Source organism: Oncorhynchus masou, chromosome 30 (assembly GCF_036934945.1).
Source record: "Oncorhynchus masou masou isolate Uvic2021 chromosome 30, UVic_Omas_1.1, whole genome shotgun sequence".
NCBI classification, from domain to species: domain Eukaryota; kingdom Metazoa; phylum Chordata; class Actinopteri; order Salmoniformes; family Salmonidae; genus Oncorhynchus; species Oncorhynchus masou.
In genome coordinates, this window is record NC_088241.1 from 51,469,808 (window position 1) to 51,490,504 (window position 20,697).

At 43.9% G+C, this 20,697-nt stretch overlaps 2 protein-coding genes across 3 annotated transcripts; one reads left to right on the plus strand and one right to left on the minus strand.

Annotated features, from left to right (window-relative positions):
• Window positions 1–451: 451 nt before the first annotated feature.
• On the plus strand, window positions 452–8,154 carry LOC135522728 (choline-phosphate cytidylyltransferase B-like). Of its 2 annotated transcripts, none has more exons than XM_064949264.1 (8): window positions 452–637; window positions 3,575–3,674; window positions 3,907–4,023; window positions 4,204–4,355; window positions 4,682–4,760; window positions 4,918–5,060; window positions 5,766–5,954; window positions 6,139–8,154. In XM_064949264.1, the coding sequence occupies exons 1-8, from the start codon at window positions 548–550 to the stop codon at window positions 6,352–6,354; spliced, it is 1,086 nt and encodes a 361-aa protein (XP_064805336.1). In that variant the 5' UTR covers window positions 452–547; the 3' UTR covers window positions 6,355–8,154. The 2 variants fall into 2 exon arrangements, with proteins under 2 accessions (XP_064805336.1, XP_064805337.1); XM_064949265.1 differs by lacking the exon at window positions 452–637 and adding an exon at window positions 1,567–1,763.
• Window positions 8,155–8,230: 76 nt separating this feature from the next.
• Window positions 8,231–19,407, minus strand: LOC135522727 (pyruvate dehydrogenase (acetyl-transferring) kinase isozyme 3, mitochondrial-like). The gene is made up of 11 exons (XM_064949263.1): window positions 19,022–19,407; window positions 16,076–16,217; window positions 15,777–15,848; window positions 15,208–15,392; window positions 14,961–15,050; window positions 13,152–13,229; window positions 12,738–12,817; window positions 12,553–12,654; window positions 12,274–12,384; window positions 11,942–12,055; window positions 8,231–11,791 (listed from the first exon to the last, which is right to left on the minus strand). The coding sequence occupies exons 1-11, from the start codon at window positions 19,119–19,121 to the stop codon at window positions 11,642–11,644; spliced, it is 1,224 nt and encodes a 407-aa protein (XP_064805335.1). The 5' UTR covers window positions 19,122–19,407; the 3' UTR covers window positions 8,231–11,641.
• Between the last annotated feature and the right edge of the window lie 1,290 nt (window positions 19,408–20,697).

A 20,697-nucleotide genomic window follows, 5' to 3' on the forward strand; every position in this document is an offset into this window, starting at 1 on the left:
CTACACCTGCATTGCTTGCTGTTTGGGGTTTTAGGCTGGGTTTCTGTACAGCACTTTAATATATCAGCTGATGTAAGAAGGGCTTTATAAATACATTTGAATTTACTGTGCAGTGTTTTTCAAGAGACCACCTAATTTGGCCACAAACCTTAGTAACCTGGACACAGCCTACTCGTTTGTTCAACCCACTTGGCCGCAGAACAAGACCCACCAATTGGACATTGTTGGTGAATTAGGCATATGTCCCCGCTGTCCCCTAGTGTGATCGGTCATGCGTGCGGTGTCCGACTCCAGCCAGCAGTTAAAAATGCGCACGTCGACCTGGATGCCTAACCCTAATCTTCTATACTGGCCGGTGTTTCCTGAGGCTCGTGCGTGTGATCTGCCTCTCGGTCTAGTCCGCTACACTTGCACACTTGCACGCAGTGTGTCAGTGTCTGGGTCTCGCTGCCTGTTGGCAACGGGTGGAACGAGGGAAGGGAAAATCCAGGACCGTTTTTACATACTCAATGCTTGATTGACGACGAACATATACGGTTCTCTCAAGATGGTGGGGCGTACAAGCAATGGAACTCACAAGTATGCATGCGATCCTGTTGCACCGGGTGTGGCCGGACGCAGGAGGGAATCGGGCACGGTAAGTTAGCTAACCAACTGTGTAGACTTAGTACACTTAGGCTATAGGTATGACACGATGTCAGGACCATTATGGCACGGGACATAATGGACTTGGGCTATTCGCATGTTAGAAATTAAGTGGACTATCAGGTACTTTCTCCCATGTTACTTTTAGTGGCTGTAGTGAAGTTCAACACATGACAACTAAAGTTTTCTCTGACTATGAGACAGTGACTTATATGTTTTTGAACTTTCATTTCAAGATGAAAAGTCTAGGAGACTTACATTAAGTGGTTGAAAGACGGAAAGTGAGAGGATGGTCTGGGGGTAGAGAGAAGTAAAGATAGAGAAGTAATAAGGTCTATTCTGTGTATCAGTGTAATTCAGTGGAAAACAGATACTGTTCCCTGTATATTCTTAAATGTGTTCTCTCCTCTTTTCTCCCATAACAACTGGTCCCCAAAAGCACTGGATAGGTGTGTCTACTGCTGTAAAAGCCTTCTGCTTTCACCTATCCTGATGTGGTCAGAGGAAAGGGGACAAGGAACAGAAGCTGGTTAAGACTGTTGGGACACCGCACAGGGAGGAACCTCAATGTGCATGTATCATACTACTTTCACCTATATTGTGTTTTCAGAGGAGAGGAGAGCAACTGTAGACTAATGAGATATAGCATCCTAGACATTGATGCTCAATGCCGTCCTTCACGGATGGTCCTAGCCAACTCAGCCAATCCGTGTTCTCTATGCAAATTATACAGTGGGATCTGTGCACTGATTGGAGCTCTCTCACATATTTGTCGTCGCCATGGCTAGAGTTTGGAGGCGCTTGGCTTCTGGTCTGTGAGTGAGAGATCACTCTGCCAAAGAGAGGAGGAGAGGGGGAGGAGATAGGGATGGAAGAGGTGGAATAGAGGGAGGGAGAGAAGAGGGCAGAGTGGGTGGGGATACAGAGGGAAGTGAAGAGGGAGGGGAGAAGGCAGAGGGAGGAAGAGAGGGCGGTAGAGCGAAATAGAGAGAGAGAGCGAGCGAGAGGGATCATCTCACTGATGCTGAGTCACAGACACGGGGTTCAGCCGCCGTATCCCATGAGCCTTTAGGGGAAGCATGGAGGAGCTCGAGCACATCTGCCCCCAGCCGCGCACGGTAGGGTGTGTTTGTGTGTGAAGGAGAGAAAGAGGGAGAGGCTGGCTAGTCTTCTTGTTATGAAACAGATCCACTGTCTGTGTGTGTCTTTGCAGGATGCTCTGAGTGCTGAATGGACTGTGTGTGTCTGTGTGGAGGATGGGGGGTTGGGCGTGTTTCGCAGTATTGGCAGGGGTGTGTGTATGTGTGGGCATAGGCAGCCTGGCATAGATCTCCTGATGAGGACACAAAAACGCAAGGATACAGAGGGGCGATGCCAGCTCCATTCAGTCTCTGTCTTTGTTATTCCCTTTTATTATTTGTGCCTCTCTCCTTCTCTTCATCATATCCTCCTCCCTATTCCCACATCCCTGTGCCTCTCTCCTTCTCTTCATCATATCCTCCTCCCTATTCCCACATCCCTGTGCCTCTCTCCTTCTCTTCATCATATCCTCCTCCCTATTCCCACATCCCTGTGCCTCTCTCCTTCTCTTCATCATATCCTCCTCCCTATTCCCACATCCCTGTGCCTCTCTCCTTCTCTTCATCATATCCTCTTCCCTATTCCCACATCCCTGTGCCTCTCTCCTTCTCTTCATCATATCCTCCTCCCTATTCCCACATCCCTGTGCCTCTCCCCCTCTTTTTTTCCTCCTGTGTGCTACCATCAGTGTTGTGGTTGTTTTTTTTTAGTTGAGTTTTTTTTATCTTAGTTAATCCTTCTTAGACCAGATGTCTGCTGTGCCAGTTTCAGGGCTTTAGTGAGCACATTCGCTGCTGTCACTCTGATCTGTCGATCGTCCGAGGCCACCGCCTGCCCTTTGTCCACACTGGGCTCCTCCCCCTTCTCACCTTGCAGTGGATTGTGGGAGAAACGTTACCTCAGTGCGTCCTCCTCACTGTTCTGTTCTGTCCGATCTGTTACTATGGGGATTGGAGCTCACAAGGATTTTGCTAGCCAAGACCATCTGATGATGTTATGATCATCTCCACCTCCTTTCTGTTCTTCTTCATCCCTTATCCAAATGGAATATGTAGAGGTGGAACTATCTTTAAATATTCAGTGTTAAGGATGACAAATGTAGACATGTATTAATATGAACAATCTAAGATCCCATTATCTCTCTCTCTCTTGCTTTGTCTGTCTTTGTGAATGAGATCTAGTCTCCCAGGGTAACATATAGTCTCCAGTATGTCTCTGTTCTCTCCTGTGTTTGGGAGTGGATCCAAGAAGTTACTGGGGACAGAAAGTCATGCATGTTCCAATTCATTTTTCTCTCCCCCCTAGAGAGAGAGAGAGAGAGAGATGGAAAACGAGATGTTGGTAGAGGGAGGGATGAAGTTCCATTTTAGCCAGTAGCAGATCAATAGCACTGGGTGCTGCTCGTTCCCTTATCATGTAATCAATAGTTGTGATAGAGAATAGATATCAGGCCTGATCAATAATCTAATTACTGGAATTATGCCAGAGAGAGACAGGGGATGACTATCAAGAAGGGGACATGAATGTCATTCAACTTTCCTTCTCTCCTCCATCGCCTTCCTTCTCTCCTCTTTTTAACTGTCACTATCCTTCCCTGTATCTCCTGTTCTTCTCTTCATACAACCTGAAAACATGTAATTTGAGAGGGGTATCACATTATTTCCATCCTTTTCTTCCCCTCCTTAACACCCCCTTCACCTATCATGTTGTGTCTCAGACTGGTTTGTTGAGAGGAGTGAGTTTTGTAGGGGTTTGAATTGGATGCATGTGCTGTTCTAATATGCTGTTGTTAGCATTATTATACTGAACAAAAAGCACTTAACAGTTCAATCTTTCCTCCCTCTCTCAGATGCTGACTGAGCCTGCTCTCTTTGCTAAGGACACCAGCTGTGAGTGTCGCGCCCCTCATGAGAGACTCTCCATTGCTCAAGCCCGCAGAGGGACCCCAGGTATACCTCCTCTCATCCTCTGTTACGCGCCCCTCTTCATCACTCTTTCCTCACTATTCTTCCTCTCATCCTCATTCTTCATCCTCTCTTCCTACCATCCTCAGCATCTTCCCTCATAGCCATCTCCTCTTCTTTTCCACATCCTCTCCTCCTCACATTCACTTACAACATCATCAGGAGAGGAGAGGAGAGTATGTGTTAGATGTACACTCTGTGTGTCTGTCCTCTACAGTAGACCGTCCAGTGCGAGTATATGCAGATGGGATATTTGATTTGTTCCACTCCGGCCATGCCAGAGCTCTGATGCAGGCCAAGAACCTCTTCCCCAATGCATACCTCATAGTGGGAGGTATGCACACACACACGTAGATATGTACACAAACACACACATTCATAAACATGTGGATATAATGACACTTAGTATGAATAACTCATGTTTTGCTATCTGTTTCTTTGTACCTTTGTGACTGTTTCATGTGTATGTGTGTGTTTGTTTGTCTGTGTATGTTTGTTTGTCTGTGTGTGTCAGTGTGTAGTGATGAGCTGACCCATAAGTATAAGGGTTTCACTGTGATGACGGAGGATGAGCGGTACGAGGCTCTGAGACACTGTCGCTATGTCGACGAAGTGGTCCGAGATGCACCATGGACGCTCACACAGGACTTCCTGGAAAAGCACAAGGTGTGTTTGTCTATTCCCATCAAAGCTTTCTGTGTGTTTGTGTGTGTAGAGACTATTTATGATGCATGCAGGCATGTCTCTTTTCTGTGTGTCAGTTTATCTGCATGTGTTATTTTGTTTCTCCCGTGCTGTGTGTAGACTGTGTATAGATTGTGTATAGACTTTTATAGAATGTGTAGAGATGGGGTATATACTGTGTATAGAGATTGTGTATAGATGGGGTATATATTGTGTGTAGAGATGGGGTATAGACTGTGTATAGATTATGTATAGACTGTATAGAGATTGTGTATAGATTCTTGTCTTGTGTTCTGATTGTTTCTCAGATCGATTTTGTGGCTCATGACGATATCCCATACTCCTCAGCAGGAACTGAGGACGTCTACAAACACATCAAGGAGGCAGGTGAGTGTGTGTGTGAAGCTGTATTTATGATCAGTGTATGTGTTCCTGTGTGCGTGTTTATAATGTATTTATAGTGTGTGTGTGTTCATGTTCGTCTATGTGTGTATTTATAATATATAATGTGTGTGTATGTGTTTATAATGTGTGTGTGTTCCAGGCATGTTCGTGCCAACTCAGCGGACAGAGGGTATCTCGACCTCTGACCTGATCACTCGTATTGTACGAGACTACGACCTCTACGCTAGACGCAATCTACAGCGGGGCTACACTGCTAAAGAGCTCAATGTCAGCTTCATCAACGTAAGTGTGTGTGTCTACCTTAAAAATAACGTGTGTGTACTCCGTACACTGAGAACATAACTGATGTCTTTCAACGAACACACAAACAGACATACAGTATGTTCTGTCTGTATTTGTTGAGAGACACATATAGGTAACTGACAAAATAATGGAAACACCTGAGTTAATGAGGGATACAAAGTATATTGAAAGCAGGTGCTTGCACAAAGGTGTGGAATTAACATCACATCATGCTTAGGGTCATGTATAAAAATGCTGATTAGGCACAGTTGCCCATTATTTTGGCTACCATGGCTAGAAGAAGAGATCTTAGTGACTTCGAAAGAGGGAGGATTGTTGGGGCACGTTTGGCCAGAGCTTTAATGACGAAGACTGCTCAACTTGCTGATGTTTCACCATATGCCCTGGCCGTCTATCACCAGCTCTCAACCCAACTGAACACTTATGGGAGCGGCGCCTGAGACAACCTTTTCCACCACCATCAACAAAACACCAAATGATGGAATTTCTCATGGAACAGTGGTGTCACATCCCTCCAATAAGAGTTCCAGACACTTGTAGAATATATGCCAAGGCACAATGCAGCTGTTCTGTGGTGGCCCAATGCCATTTTAAGACACTATGTTGGTATTACCTTTATTTTGGCAGTTACCTGTATGTCAGTTACGTTCCTACAACCTTTCTACAACCTTTCTACAACCTCAGGAGAAGAAGTACCGCCTGCAGAACCAGGTGGACCGTATGAAGGAGAAGGTGAAAACGGTGGAGGAGAAGAGTAAACACTTTGTCTACCGCGTGGAGGAGAGGAGCCATGACCTCATACAGAAGTGGGAGGAGAAATCACGGGAGTTCATCGGTAACTTCCTGGAACTGTTTGGCCCAGATGGAACATGGGTAAGCTAAAGCCTGTCTCTATTGCGCCACTCATGGACATACTCCAATCACTCATCTGACATTTCACTTATTTTTTGCAAATCTGATCTATGAACCTAAACTGTGTTTAGCTTCAACCTCTAGCCTAGTCCTAGTCTTTGAAGTGATAGTTCTCTCACAAACCTCTCTCTCCTTACCTTAACAGAAACAGGTGTTTAGTGAGCGTAGTGGTCGGATGATCTCCTACGCCCTATCACCCCATGGGTCGCCTAGTAACAGTCCCCCCCGGCAACTGTCTCTGTCTCGTTCCCCGTCTCCCCCCTCGCGCTGGCTTCACCCCCGACCAGCCTCCCCTTCCTCACCCAAAGGGGCTTCAGCCTCTTTCAGTAGCATGAGTGAAGAAGATGAGAACGAGAAGTAGGGGCCTGGACTGTGGAACAGACTCTTGACACCCCGCATATACACACACACACACCTAACAGCTGATGCCATACACACACACACACACACCTAACAGCTGATGCCATGCATACACACACACACACACCTAAGACCACATACTCACTTACTGCCTGAAAGGTGCTGTAACACGCACACACATTCTCTTTCTCTCTCTGACATCCCCTTCCACACACTGGCAGCAATGACTGGATGCTGAAGGAATTTGTAGATATACAAGACAGAAGGGGGTCATGGGAAATATAGTGTAGTGCTGTAGCACGAAGAAGCCATTGGTCTCTGTTGCCTGGGAAACGAAGCAGACAGGAATGTAGAGAACAGAAGATGATGCGACTGACCTGTTTTTGATTGCTCAGGTCTGACAGAGACGGTAAATAAAATAACGCCTGTTGATCATATCATTCCATCATTTTATGTCCTCCTTTTTCTCTATCCTTTTGATTTTAAATCTCATGTTATGGTCATATTTTAGAGAAAAACCAGGGTAAACATGATAGAAGATATTTTCTGCAATTTCACAACTATTGTCTGTAGTGTGACTATTTGCATTGTGATATTAAGTGAGTAGCAGGGTTGGGGTCAATTGCATTTTAATTTCAGTCAAACCAAATTCCAATTTGAAATGTTCCTAATTGAAAAGAATCTGAATTTTAGTGTACTTCCTGAATTGAAATGGCCCCAACCCTGGTGAGTAGACCTACACCATTACAGAACTCTCCAGATAGAGATTGAATTTATAGACAAATCGAGACAGTTCTCTATACAATAAGAGAATAGACTGACTGCACCATTCTGTTTCTAATTGCATCATTCTGTAATGTGATGCATACTGACTGTGCCCTAGTTTGTAGGTTTAAGAGAGAAACACTGTCCTCTAGAGGAGTAAGTAACTGCAGCCTTCCTGGGAGACAAGAGGCCACTTCAGACTACTGACATGCAACCCACAGAATCACAAATAATTCTGTACCAGATTATTTGCCATAGCAACTAGTCTCCCTAGGCAGAAGTGTTGCCTCCCACAGTGTTAGGTGGGAGATTTCTGAGACTACATAGCAACACAAATTAATGGATGTTACATTTCAACAACGGTAACACCATGGAACTCAGTACGTGATTGGTGATTACATAATGAACAAAACACTTGGAACTTCAGTATCAGGGATGTCCCCCCCACCCCCCCATGCTTTCCCAATATGGCCGCCTGCCCGGCCCATCAATTGTACACAGTGCTTTCAACTGGAGAAACTGATCTGTCAATTTATTTGCTTTTAGAGAATGTACAATTGTGACAGCTTATTCAGGAGCCTTCCTTATTAGAAACGAGAGATCAAAGGTTGTATAGTACAGGGATGGCCAGTGTTATCCACAAAGGGCTGGTGTGGTCCTAGAATCAGGTGTTATAACTTGGCTGGAATAAAAGCTTGCACCCACACTGGTGAATAAGATTGACCCGCCCTGCTGTCGTAGAATCATTGTGCTCTCCTCTTGCTAGTCACACATGACACAGAACTGTTCTTCAACTCGATGTCTCTCGCTACGACACCTCACAGGCCACAACTGTTCCACAGCGGATACCCACATAACATCACTTCCTGCCATACCTCCTGATCCACCTTAGAGACGTTCTTGTCCTGTATGCATTATATGTAATCCTGCACTGTGTGTACAAGATTGGGAATGTGTGTTTCTGTTTGTATCGTCTTATTTTCTAATGTATAATTCCTAATGGCGTAATATGTAAATAAATAAAAAATGAAAGTCATTGAAAGTGAAGTAGATTGGTGATTGAGAGGAAACAAATCTCTTTTTCAACAGATTGACTCGTTTGCACACACGCATAGAAAAAAAACTTGTCTGTTTTGTTCTCTTTATTGTAGCTTTGGAAAATTGACAGTAGGTATTGCAAGCTTGACCTCATGCTGAATACCTCTGTGGTTGTATATCACTGTGTCTACTATCTACGGTAGCCGCTACTGTAGCACATGTATGCATACAAAAGTTACTGTTTTGTGATAAGATGGGCTGCATATGTCTGCACACACTTTCTCTACAGGGAGGAGTTCATACAAAGTGCTCAGTCATCTCTTACATCAGAGATACAGAAAGGATGTATGAGTAATCACTTCACACCAGTTCAATATATTACCATACTATATATACTATATAAGCTACTAATACCTTAGAGGTACAAAAAGGTAAAGAAGGATTCACTACCTTATCTACAGCTAAGCCCACTTTAAAACTCATTTTAGGTGCCTCCTTGGCAGTGCTGGAATGAGTTGTTCAGGTTTTGCTGAAAACTGAGAATGGATGATGTCAGCTCAGCGCTCCATGATTGGTCCAAGTTTGGCCCCACTTTTCATAAACCGGCCAATGAGAATGAGGATAACTATAAACACAAACAAACAAGCTAATATTATCCCAGAGTTAACTAAGACAAGTGATTCTTATCAGAGAAGCCTGAATGAAATGTAATCCACATACGAAGACATTGATGAAGAAAACGGTATGTGATGACTTTTAAAATCAAAAAAAAGAGGGAAAGAGCCCTCCGGAATAATCATCCAGTTACACAAAAATAAATGCTAAAAAATTGAAGTAAAAAACAAATGATCAACAATCAACCATTTTCCTATGCAAAAGAACCCTGGTTTCAAGGAACACAAGATGTTCAGGTCCATACTCCTGCACAAACAATGGAGTTTCAAAATGCCCGCTGTTGTACACCACTACAATGCCACAGATTCTTCTTGACACTTAAATACAAATATTCATCTCATCCAATCCCTTCCATCCTTGAAGAGCATTATTCACACACTTCAACCAATGACAGCTATTACATGTCTTATCGGAGAACCATTCAAAATACTAGTTGATGTTCAAGCTCGTTCAATGTTCAGAAGGTTTAGTAATACCACTACTAGGTGAATTACAAGGTTGAGTCGGTGTGGCGTTGTTAGCGATAGTCTTGGTTGATGTGAGAATGTTCATATTGCTTTGCAGGGTTGATGGTGCCACAGATGGACAAACAAGGCTAACAAAATGTAGCCATCTTTAGGATCGGTCATGTAGCCTTTGCATGGTCTTATCAGGGTGTGGAAGGAACTGCGAGGGTTAACAGTAACACATGTAATGCTGGAGAGGTTTATAAGCAATAAGCTACAGGAAAGACAAGGCTCACATGTTGAACCATCGTTAGTTAACATTAGCATCCTGAAAACATCCATTTTCTTTGAGACTCAGAGCAGTGTTTCCCATAGAAAACCTCCTAAATGGGGCACCAAGTTGTCCAATAGAAACCAATTAACGCCAAAGGTTTTTAGAAAGGGGGCAAGACAGCTAGGTGGGCTGTCTGAGTATACAGTTTTAACCTTTCAAAGGGTTCAGGAAGGATCAGTATCGCTGGTTAGGATCTGGGGCAAAGATTGAGGATGCCTATTTCACTAGGTTCTCCTCTCAATCCAACACGTCACAACACAGTAAAAACATAATAAAACAATGGGGCTGAAATGAAACTATAACCATCAGGGCATTTGTCATGCAATACTGTTTCTTAAGTCTTCAGGGTTCTAAGTCTCCCCTCTTTCTGAGATAATGGAATAATAATTAATTAAAAATACATCTGTTTGTTCCGGATTCTTTCTATAATATAATGCAACATTCGTAATGCATAATAACTATCTTTAGTTAGTTTAAAGCTTGTTCCCATAGTTCCACTGCAACTCTTTTTTCTATAACTTGGCATTGGCCACGCCACTGTACCCATGACAATTGTAACTATGACAACTGCCCACCCTGACCCACTTTGTGCCTAATTAACCTCATGCCCGGGTCGAATTGCTGGCGCACATAGTCTGGTAACAGGGTGGTCATTGCTATCTGGGATCCTTGGGATGTCCCTACCTTAACCCTTTTACATTTCAACTTCAATGTGGGGTCTGGACGTCCCAAGGACTCCAGATAGCAGGGACCGTAATAGGGTGGGACTGGTTAGACCTTAGGGGGTTTTGATTTACTGAGTGCCATGCTAATCATGTCAAATTCTAAGCGAATCACACAACTATGAGGCATGTCTTTAAATTGAGGCAGGAGAGGGTCGTCACTAGTTATCACAGCCACAAAGTCATAAACCCTGCCTATCTCTAAAATGTCTCTTCTTAAACCTAACCTTAACCAAACTGCTAACTTTATGCTTAACCCTAACCTTACATTAAGACCACAAAGTACATTTTTGTAGCCAATGTTGACTTTGTGACAGTGGAAGCTAGTGGTAACCGACAGGAAGTGAGAGATATCAACCGTTTTATTAGCTGGGACTTTGCAAAATTGTCAATCAAAATAAATGTTCTATTACATAAACAATATTATTTTGGGGAAACCCAATTGATTCTGAGTTTGGCGTATAAAGTTTATATATGAAAACAATTTCTAATATGCATACTTTCAGATTTTCCGAACTCACTTCCTTCTTTAAATCACTTGCACTTTGAAGTTCACAATGTAGCTGGGGTATGTTCTCAGGGTTGGGCTAGATGGCGATGGACAGAGATCAGCCAATTAAAATCGCCGCTCCTACCAGTCTCCCATTCAAGTTCCATTCTGAGGCGCTGTGAGACCAGACGGATCGACAGACAGCGCCGGCCGGTGGATGAGATTAGTGCCCATTCAAAACTATCCTCAAAGGGAGAAAAGGAGCTCATTTTCCCTTTTCTCTGTCGGGCCTGAAACCAAACCCTCAGCCTGTCACAGCTGCTTTGTAGGGGGAGAGAAGAGAGAAACAGAGGTTCTATTATGTTTGACTGAACAAACCGAGACTGGACACAGAGAGAGCAGAACAGAAACCTTTCCCAGCCCAAAGACAGAGCCTCTAGCTGCAGTAGCTGGAGAGAACCACAAGGGAGTGCTGTGGTCAGTAAAGCTGAAGATAAGGGATCTAAGGAAAGAGTGGCTGAACTCAACCATCTCAAACTGACTCTCTGTCCACCAATCTGGTCACTGTAGTCCCACTTAAAACAGATTGTGAAGAGGAACAACTGACCAAATAACCTATCAGAGGAGTCAGGGGGTGGGGCTAAAATCCTGTTCCAAAGTCCACCCTGGGACAACAACATCAATGACTGCAGAGGGGGCGTTGTGTCGCCGCGGCAGCTGAAGTTAAACCCATGATGATTTTGTTAGCGAGGGGATCATTGAAGGGGCAGAGTTCAGTGTGCCAGGCAGGTGGGCGGGGGAAGCATTTTAGGGCAGAGTTATCGGTTGGCCTTGTAATTTGATTTGCTGGTGTCTCGTGGCTCTTTGCTCGGGTTGCTCCAATCGTCTGCCTCAGGGCTGGTCTGGTAGTGTCGCCATGCCGACTTATTAAAGACGGGCAGGCGCTCGAACGACTCACTGGACAGAGCCTGATTTGGGGGCGGGACAAAAGAAGAACCAATGAAAAGGGATGGAGTGATGTTGATAGTTAATTGTATTACAGAGCAGGGGTATAACAGAGTCTGAAAATCACAGAGTAACATCAAAATGATTTGTGGTGTGAGAGAAGCCCCTCCTACCTTGAGATAAATGACAGCATCAGTGCCAACCCCTTCCATGGAGTAGAGCTTCAGGTCTCCCTGAAAATACCTGGCATACAACCTGGAGATGGGAAGACCATAGCCAAAACCAGCCTGGAAGCAGGGAGGGAGAAGGAAGAGAAAGTTGGGAGTCAGAGATAGCAGACAAGACGGGGGAGAGAAATGACATAGGTGAGAGTGTAGTATAAGGGCAGTCACTTCTTCAGAAGTTGTTTACAATCACTACAGAAAAACACTGGCATCTGTTACTGGTTTCAGAATGATGAGTCAGAACACCTGAAAAATATGGGGGACAATGTGTATGTGTGTACCAGTGGGACAGTGTTGGAGGGTTCTAGGCTGGGCGTGGGGGCAGTAGAGTACATGTAGTTAAACAGACGATCGATCTTCCTCAGAGGTACACCTCCACCCTGATCACTGATCTGACAGAGATAGATAAAAGAGAGAGGAAAGGGAGAGAAAGAGGATATGTCACGACTGTACATTTGACACACTGAGTAAAAGATGGTAAATATAACAATTTATAGAGCATTTATCATACATCCCACTCATAGATGGCATGTCTAATTATTGGCAGGTGTGTGTGTTACCTTTATGGACAGGTCCTCTTTTCCTAGTGTGACTTTGGCCTTCACCGGAGGTAAGCCCTCCTTACTGTCCTCATGGAGCTCCACAGAGGCCCGCATAGAGTTCTACACACACCAAACAGTTTTATTAGTATGATGATGGTCGTGCATTGTGTATGTGTACTTGCGTGTGTGCGTGCGTGTCACACCTTGAAGAGTTCAAACAGCATGTGGAAGAGGTGAGAGGGAACATACACAGCCTGGATCGATTTATCTTTGTCTTGTTTCACTGTGACACAGGGAGAGAAAATAAGATCGCTCATATATATATATATATATAAAATCACAGCAGGACTAAATCTGGCATCTGCAACCATCATCTCTAAATAGGAGCAGTACTGTGGCTACATCACCTCCCTTTAAAGGTGGAGCTCTGTTATCGCTCACACAGAGAAGGATCAGAGATGTTATGAAACCACAAACATACTGTAAAGCGTGTGTTTCGACAGCATATAGAGATCAAGGACATCATGAGACAGTGAACAAAGTTTGTGTGTGTTGACTGTACATGAGACAACATGGAGGGGGATCAGAGATGTGGTAAAACAGAGAAGATGTCTTACTGTTGAACTCTTGGATCTGGAGTGCAGGGGCAGCAAGGTAGTACTGTTCACACAGCATCTTGGCTGTCTCATAGGCATCTGAAACAGGAAGGCAGTGTCACATGATGGACAGTTGGATACATGCCATCATACACACAACTATCTAAGAAAAGCAGAACCATTTAGGGGTGGTAAACGAGAGAGCAAAAGGGAGAAAGAGGAAGGGACTAAGGGGAGAGAGATGACTATTGTTTTGCTTCAGAAAACTGCCATCATCACTATTAAGGTTAGAGTTGGGTTAACCCATGGAGGCTGAAAATATTTGGCATGGGCCCTCAGATCCTCAAAACGTTCTACAGCTGCATCACCACTTGGTATTGTAACTGCTTGGCATCCGACCACAAGACGCTACAGAGGGTAGTGCGTACGGCCCAGTACATCACTAGGGCTGAGCTCCCTGCCATACAGGTCCTCTATACAAGGCAGAGGAAGGCCCTAAAAATCTTCAAAGAATTCAGCCACCCAAGTCATAGATTTCTCTCTGCTATCACACGGCAAGCGGTACCAATGCACCAAGTCTGGAACCAACAAGACCCTGAACAGCTACCACCACCAAGCCATAAGACTGCTAAATAGTTAGTTAAATAGTTATCAAGAGCAACCCGGACTATCTGCATTGACCCTTTTTGGGCACTAACTTTGACTCATCACAAACACACTGCTGCCACTGTTTACTATCTGTCACTTTATTCCTAGTTATATGTATAGTACATTCACCACATGACCAAAAATGTGGACACCTGCACGTCGAATATCTCATTCCAAAATCATGGTCATTAATATGGAGTTGGTCCCCCTTCGCTGCTATAACAGCCTCCACATTTCTGGGAACAATGTGGCAGGGATCTTGCTTCTATTCAACCACAAGAGTATTAGTGATGTCGGGCGATTAGGCCTGGCTCGCAGTCGGCGTTCCAATTCATCCCAAAGGTGTTCGATGGGGTTGAGGTGAGGACTCTGTACAGGCCAGTCAAGTTCTTCCACATCAATCTCGACAAACCATCTCTGTATGGACCTTGCTTTGTGCACAGGGACATTGCCATGCTGAAACTGGAAAGGACCTTCCCCAAACTGTTGCCACAAAGTTGGAAGCACAGAATTATCTAGAATGTCATTGTATGCTGTAGTGATTTCCCTTCACTGGAACTAAGGGGCCTGAACCATGAAAAACAGCCCCAGACCATTATTCATCCTCCACTAAACTAAACAGTTGGCACTATGAATTCATGCAGGTAGCTTTCTTCTTGCATCCGCGATTCATCCGTCAGACTGCCAGATGGTGAAGCGTGATTCATCACTCCAGAGAACGAGTTTCCACTGCTCCAGAGTCCAATGGCGGCGAACTCCAATGGCAGAAAGTTGATGAATTGACTTGTTGGAAAGGTGCCATCCTATCAAATTTTTACACTTGTCAGCAACGGGTGTGGTTGAAATAGCCAAATCCACTCATTTGTAGGGGTGTTCACATACACTATATATACACAATAGTATCTATCTCAATTACCTCGCACCCCTGCACATCGACTCTGTACCGGGACCCCTTGTATATAGCCAAGTTATTATTCATTGTGTATCTATTATTACGTGTTTTAGCTTTCTATTATTTCTTTGTCAGCATTGTTGAAAAGGACTCGCAAGTAAGCATTTCACTGTTAGTCTCCACCTGTTGTTTACAGATCATGTGACAAATACAACTTGATCTGTTACCACTGCTTCTGAAAAACACAGTGAGTCAGACAAAGACACACACCCCCCTTGACCAGTCCTCACCTTTGACTACTTCAGCCACGTTGCAAGTGGGGTCTATGCTGCCTATATGTTTGGGGTGGGCTGGGTTAGTGTCATTGCCGAACAGGAGAGCTGAGGAGACAGACAGACATGAACATAATGGATACCATAGTTCCCCCAAAGACATAACGTCTTTACACACACACACAGTCCACATATCTTAAACATCGTCCAGCGGACATGTGCGTATTAACGTGCTGTAAATGTGTGTCAGAGTGTGTGCTCTCACTGTGTTGGTTGATGAGCATGCGGAAGGATATGCGGTTGGTGTAGAAGCGGTCCAGAAAGTACTGGATGTTACTGCTGATGAAGGGGTCAAAGCCAAACTTCTCCTTGTACTCTATAACCCCCTGGGCCATGGTAGGGACCACGTCATTATGACGATTACGGATCTCGATCAACAACTCCAGGAAACTGAGAGAGAGAGAGAGAGAGAGAGAGAGAGAGAGAATAAGAAAAACAACTTATTTCTGCTGACTTACAGTGGTCAGCTGGGGTTGTTATCAGTGGCTCCTATCTAAATCTCTCACACATGGTGTGAACACTGTTATGGTATAAATATACATGATTATCTGGACAGGTAAGTCCAGGAGTTTAGCATCAGGCGAGTATGAGGACAAGGACACAGGCAGTTAGCAGTAAGCTACCCTCTACCCCTCCACCTCTTCATAGCTTCCCTCATCCCCCTCTCTTCCAAACATCCTTCTCTCAGGTTCTCACACCTGCTTTCTTCAGTTCAACATCAGATGATTGAGATGATTGAAATATCTAGAAAAAAACATTGTCCTCCATACTCACTCATTGAGGGCCTGAGGATCCTCTGGTTTTCTGTTCTCATACCCCAACAGCTCCACAAAGCTCTGCATGTACCTGAAGGGAACACACACACAGTTCATTCAATACGTTTGGGGTATGGGGTATGTTTGGGGTATGTAAATTGCATGTTTGTGCTGATGTCACTGGCATGTTTGTGTGTTATGACTCATTCTCACTAGACTGGTCCCATATGTTTTTGTGCTTTTGCCAACTCCATTGCTCATCGTCAAGTGTTTGGCATGATAGCACAAACAGACTGGCACTCAGGCTAAATGTCTCACCATTTCTGCACCAGTTTGATTGAGGGCTGACTGAGCAGGTTATCAGGCAACAGGTTGACCTCTCTCATGGTGTTAGCCAGCCTCACCGGCAGCTCCTTCCTCAGGAACATAAAGGATGTCTTCTCACACGCATTGTCCCGACCTAGAGGAGGAGATGGGAGGGGAAGGGAGGGAGTCTTTTAAAAGTTGACTGGGAAAATGCACTCTAAAAAGCAAATGGCATTCTACCATGATGTTCAACTTCTCTGTCTGAAAGAGCAACAAAAGACACGCCTCTATTGATGTGAACAAATGGACATCCCACCATGGTTTACAATGTGATTAATGCTGGAAATAACAGAGCTGCTGTGTGTTTGACTATAGGCACATCCCAGCATCTCTTTCTCACTTACATACACAGTCCACATGCTATCCATAGATACTTCAATGTGTGTTCGGAAACAGCAATGAGTAATGTTTGTTTAACTTCTAGGGAAAGGCGCCGAAGGTACCTAACGCTGGGCCGAGGCGTGGCTAATTTGATAAGGCTAAAATAGGCTGAACGCACTCAGAAAATAGGCAGACTAACTGTCTCACAGGCAAGTATACACACACACACACACACACACACACACACACACACACACACACACACACACACACACACACACACACACACACACACACACACACACACACACACACACACACACACACCCAGAGAGAGAGTTACAGTGGTTCGATAACAGCAGTGGTCCTCCTGAGCAGTCTCTGGTTCCCAGGCCCAGACACAAAGGCAGGATTATGAAACAATTCCAGTGACACAACAAGACACGAGCTGTTATCACTGTAGACCTGTTCAACTAGTAATAAACAGCCCTCTGTATACCTGTTATCTGTATGAAAGATGGAGAGAGAGAGAGGGAGAGAGGGGGGGGAAGAAACAGAAAGCTTTCCTTTCGACTTCTTTAACTAAACTGTTGCTTAGCAGTCAGAAACTGATGATTTAACAGGCACATAGGGGAGCATGTTATTAACCCATACTCAGCATTTGTCTTCTGATTGGACACAATGCCTCCAGTCTATACTGTAGCTATAGGCTATAGCCCCCAGTCTATACTGTAGCTATAGGCTATAGCCCCCAGTCTATACTGTAGCTATAGGTTATAGCCCCCAGTCTATACTGTAGCTATAGGCTATAGCCCCCAGTCTATACTGTAGCTATAGGCTATAGCCCCCAGTCTATACTGTAGCTATAGGCTATAGCCCCCAGTCTATACTGTAGCTATAGGCTATAGCCCCCAGTCTATACTGTAGCTATAGGCTATAGCCCCCAGTCTATACTGTAGCTGTAGGCTATAGCCCCCAGTCTATACTGTAGCTGTAGGCTATAGCCCCCAGTCATACTGTAGCTATAGGCTATAGCCCCCAGTCATACTGTAGCTATAGGCTATAGCCCCCAGTCTATACTGTAGCTATAGGCTATAGCCCCCAGTCTATACTGTAGCTATAGGCTATAGCCCCCAGTCTATACTGTAGCTATAGGCTATAGCCCCCAGTCTATACTGTAGCTGTAGGCTATAGCCCCCAGTCTATACTGTAGCTGTAGGCTATAGCCCCCAGTCTATACTGTAGCTGTAGGCTATAGCCCCCAGTCTATACTGTAGCTATAGGCTATAGCCCCCAGCCTATACTGTAGCTATAGGCTATAGCCCCCAGCCTATACTGTAGCTATAGGCTATAGCCCCCAGTCTATACTGTAGCTATAGGCTATAGCCCCCAGTCTATACTGTAGCTATAGGCTATAGCCCCCAGCCTATACTGTAGCTATAGGCTATAGCCCCCAGCCTATACTGTAGCTATAGGCTATAGCCCCCAGTCTATACTGTAGCTATAGGCTATAGCCCCCAGTCTATACTGTAGCTATAGGCTATAGCCCCCAGTCTATACTGTAGCTGTAGGCTATAGCCCCAGTCTATACTGTAGCTGTAGGCTATAGCCCCCAGTCTATACTGTAGCTATAGGCTATAGCCCCCAGCCTATACTGTAGCTATAGGCTATAGCCCCCAGCCTATACTGTAGCTATAGGCTATAGCCCCCAGTCTATACTGTAGCTATAGGCTATAGCCCCCAGTCTATACTGTAGCTATAGGCTATAGCCCCCAGTCTATACTGTAGCTATAGGCTATAGCCCCCAGTCTATACTGTAGCTATAGGCTATAGCCCCCAGTCTATACTGTAGCTATAGGCTATAGCCCCCAGTCTATACTGTAGCTGTAGGCTATAGCCCCCAGTCTATACTGTAGCTATAGGCTATAGCCCCCAGTCTATACTGTAGCTATAGGCTATAGCCCCCAGCCTATACTGTAGCTATAGGCTATAGCCCCCAGTCTATACTGTAGCTATAGGCTATAGCCCCCAGTCTATACTGTAGCTATAGGCTATAGCCCCCAGTCTATACTGTAGCTATAGGCTATAGCCCCCAGTCTATACTGTAGCTATAGGCTATAGCCCCCAGTCTATACTGTAGCTATAGGCTATAGCCCCCAGTCTATACTGTAGCTATAGGCTATAGCCCCCAGTCTATACTGTAGCTATAGGCTATAGCCCCCAGTCTATACTGTAGCTATAGGCTATAGCCCCCAGTCTATACTGATAGGCATATTGCTCATAACTACAAACAAACAAAAAATTACATGCTAATTGTAGCTAAAAAAAAAAATCATTCAAATTATATCAGAACAGAATTATCATTGAGTACTGTGGTACTATAAAAACATTTTGACCGAATTCAAGGGAATAAAAACAACACTTGCAAGGATGTTCACCTTCAGAGATTCACATCGCCTTATGTTTGTTCGTCAGGATTTCATTAATATTACAGAATAGACAACAACCTAAAATTAAAACACATTGATAGTGACAGCCCATTACCAAGAGAGTGTCGGCCTAGTCTAGGCTACTTACCAAATTCCAAAAATTGCTTGATGGAGAGAGGCGACGGTGAAAATCTTGAATAATATTCAATTTTTTTGGTGTTTTTCAATAAAACCGTAAACAGCCTCATTGTGAAAAGTTGCTATTGTAGATGTCGTTCCGGAATGATGATGGTTAAATTAAAAACACTCCACCACATCCAATGACACTGACAGCAATGTGCATCCTCCACAGACAACGTCTTCATTTGACGTTTCTCTCTGTCTAGACCTGCAAATCACTGAACGATATAACTATAACTTAATCATACAATATGTAACACTTCTATATTCCGGAATGTCTTCGATGCAATATTGCTGCACAGGACAGTACGTACTGTCGCGAGCCCTAACTCAATCGCGCATGACTCTGAATCTGTTGATGTTTAACGGTGATTGGTCGACACTTGCTCTGTTAAACCCGGAAAAGAGAAAATGGGAGACAGCGATTGAAGTGTTGGTCTGTCTGCCAGAAAGGGGCGGGTCTGTAGCAGTTTAACAGACCGGTTAATTGGATATAATTTAATGTTGCTTTGAACGGTAGCAGTTAATGTGTATCCTTGATAACGGATGCCAACACGCATGTAACTGATCCAGTTTTTGTTGTGTTTAATAGCCGATCATAAACGTCAGCTAACCTTGAATAAGTTATGTAGGGGGGCAAAAGATCAGCAACACAACTAGCGTACATAGAACACCTGTGGATACAGTACCCAATTTTCATACTTGAGTAAAAGTATAGATGCCTCAATAGAAAATTACTCAAGTTAAAGTGAAAGTCACCCAGTAAAATGGAGTAAAACTCTAAAAGTTTTTGGTTTTAAAAATACTTAAGTAAATGTTATAGCTAAAATATACTTAAGTATCAAAATTATAAATCCTTTCAAAGTAAGTATTTTAAGCAAAGTAGAAAGCACCATTGTCATGTTTTTAAAATGTATGTATTGCATGGCACACTCCAACACTCAAGACATAATTTACAAAAGATGCAATTGTGCTTAGTGAGTAAAACAGGCCAGAGGCAGTAGGGATGACCACGTGTTCTCTTGTTAAGTGCGTGTATTTGGCAATGTTCCTGTCCTGCTTAGCATTCAAAATGTAACAAGTACTTTTAGTTGTCATGGGAAATGTACTCCATACATTTTCTTCAGGAATGTAGTGAAGTAAAACTACTCAAAATTATAAATAAAGTAAAGTACAGATACACCCCCCCCCCAAAAAAAAGTATTTTAAGTACTACTTAAGTAGTTCTTAAGTAGTACTTTACACCACTGGATACAGTAGCCTTAACTAGAAAGTGGTAGAGCTTAGAACAGTTCAAAGTAATCTACTAATTATCCTTTACAATAATACAAATTAGAAAAAATATTTAACATTTCAATTTGCACCTACCATTTGTTACTAGTAAGTATGGTCACCTAGAGTTCTAAACCTGATCTGCAGAGTGCATCTGGGTTGTGATAAAGCAGATTCCACAAGATGAAGGTCTAAAGACGAGAGAATAAAGAGGTGTGTCTGTGTTGATCTGTCAATATCATGATCATGATAGAATGACCTTATTCAAATGTTATCAATGTAGGCCACTGCTCAGTGTCACTGGCAGGCGGACCCATTGGTTCATACTTGCTCCACCTAGTGGAGCAAGTTTGCAACTACAATGAATACAGG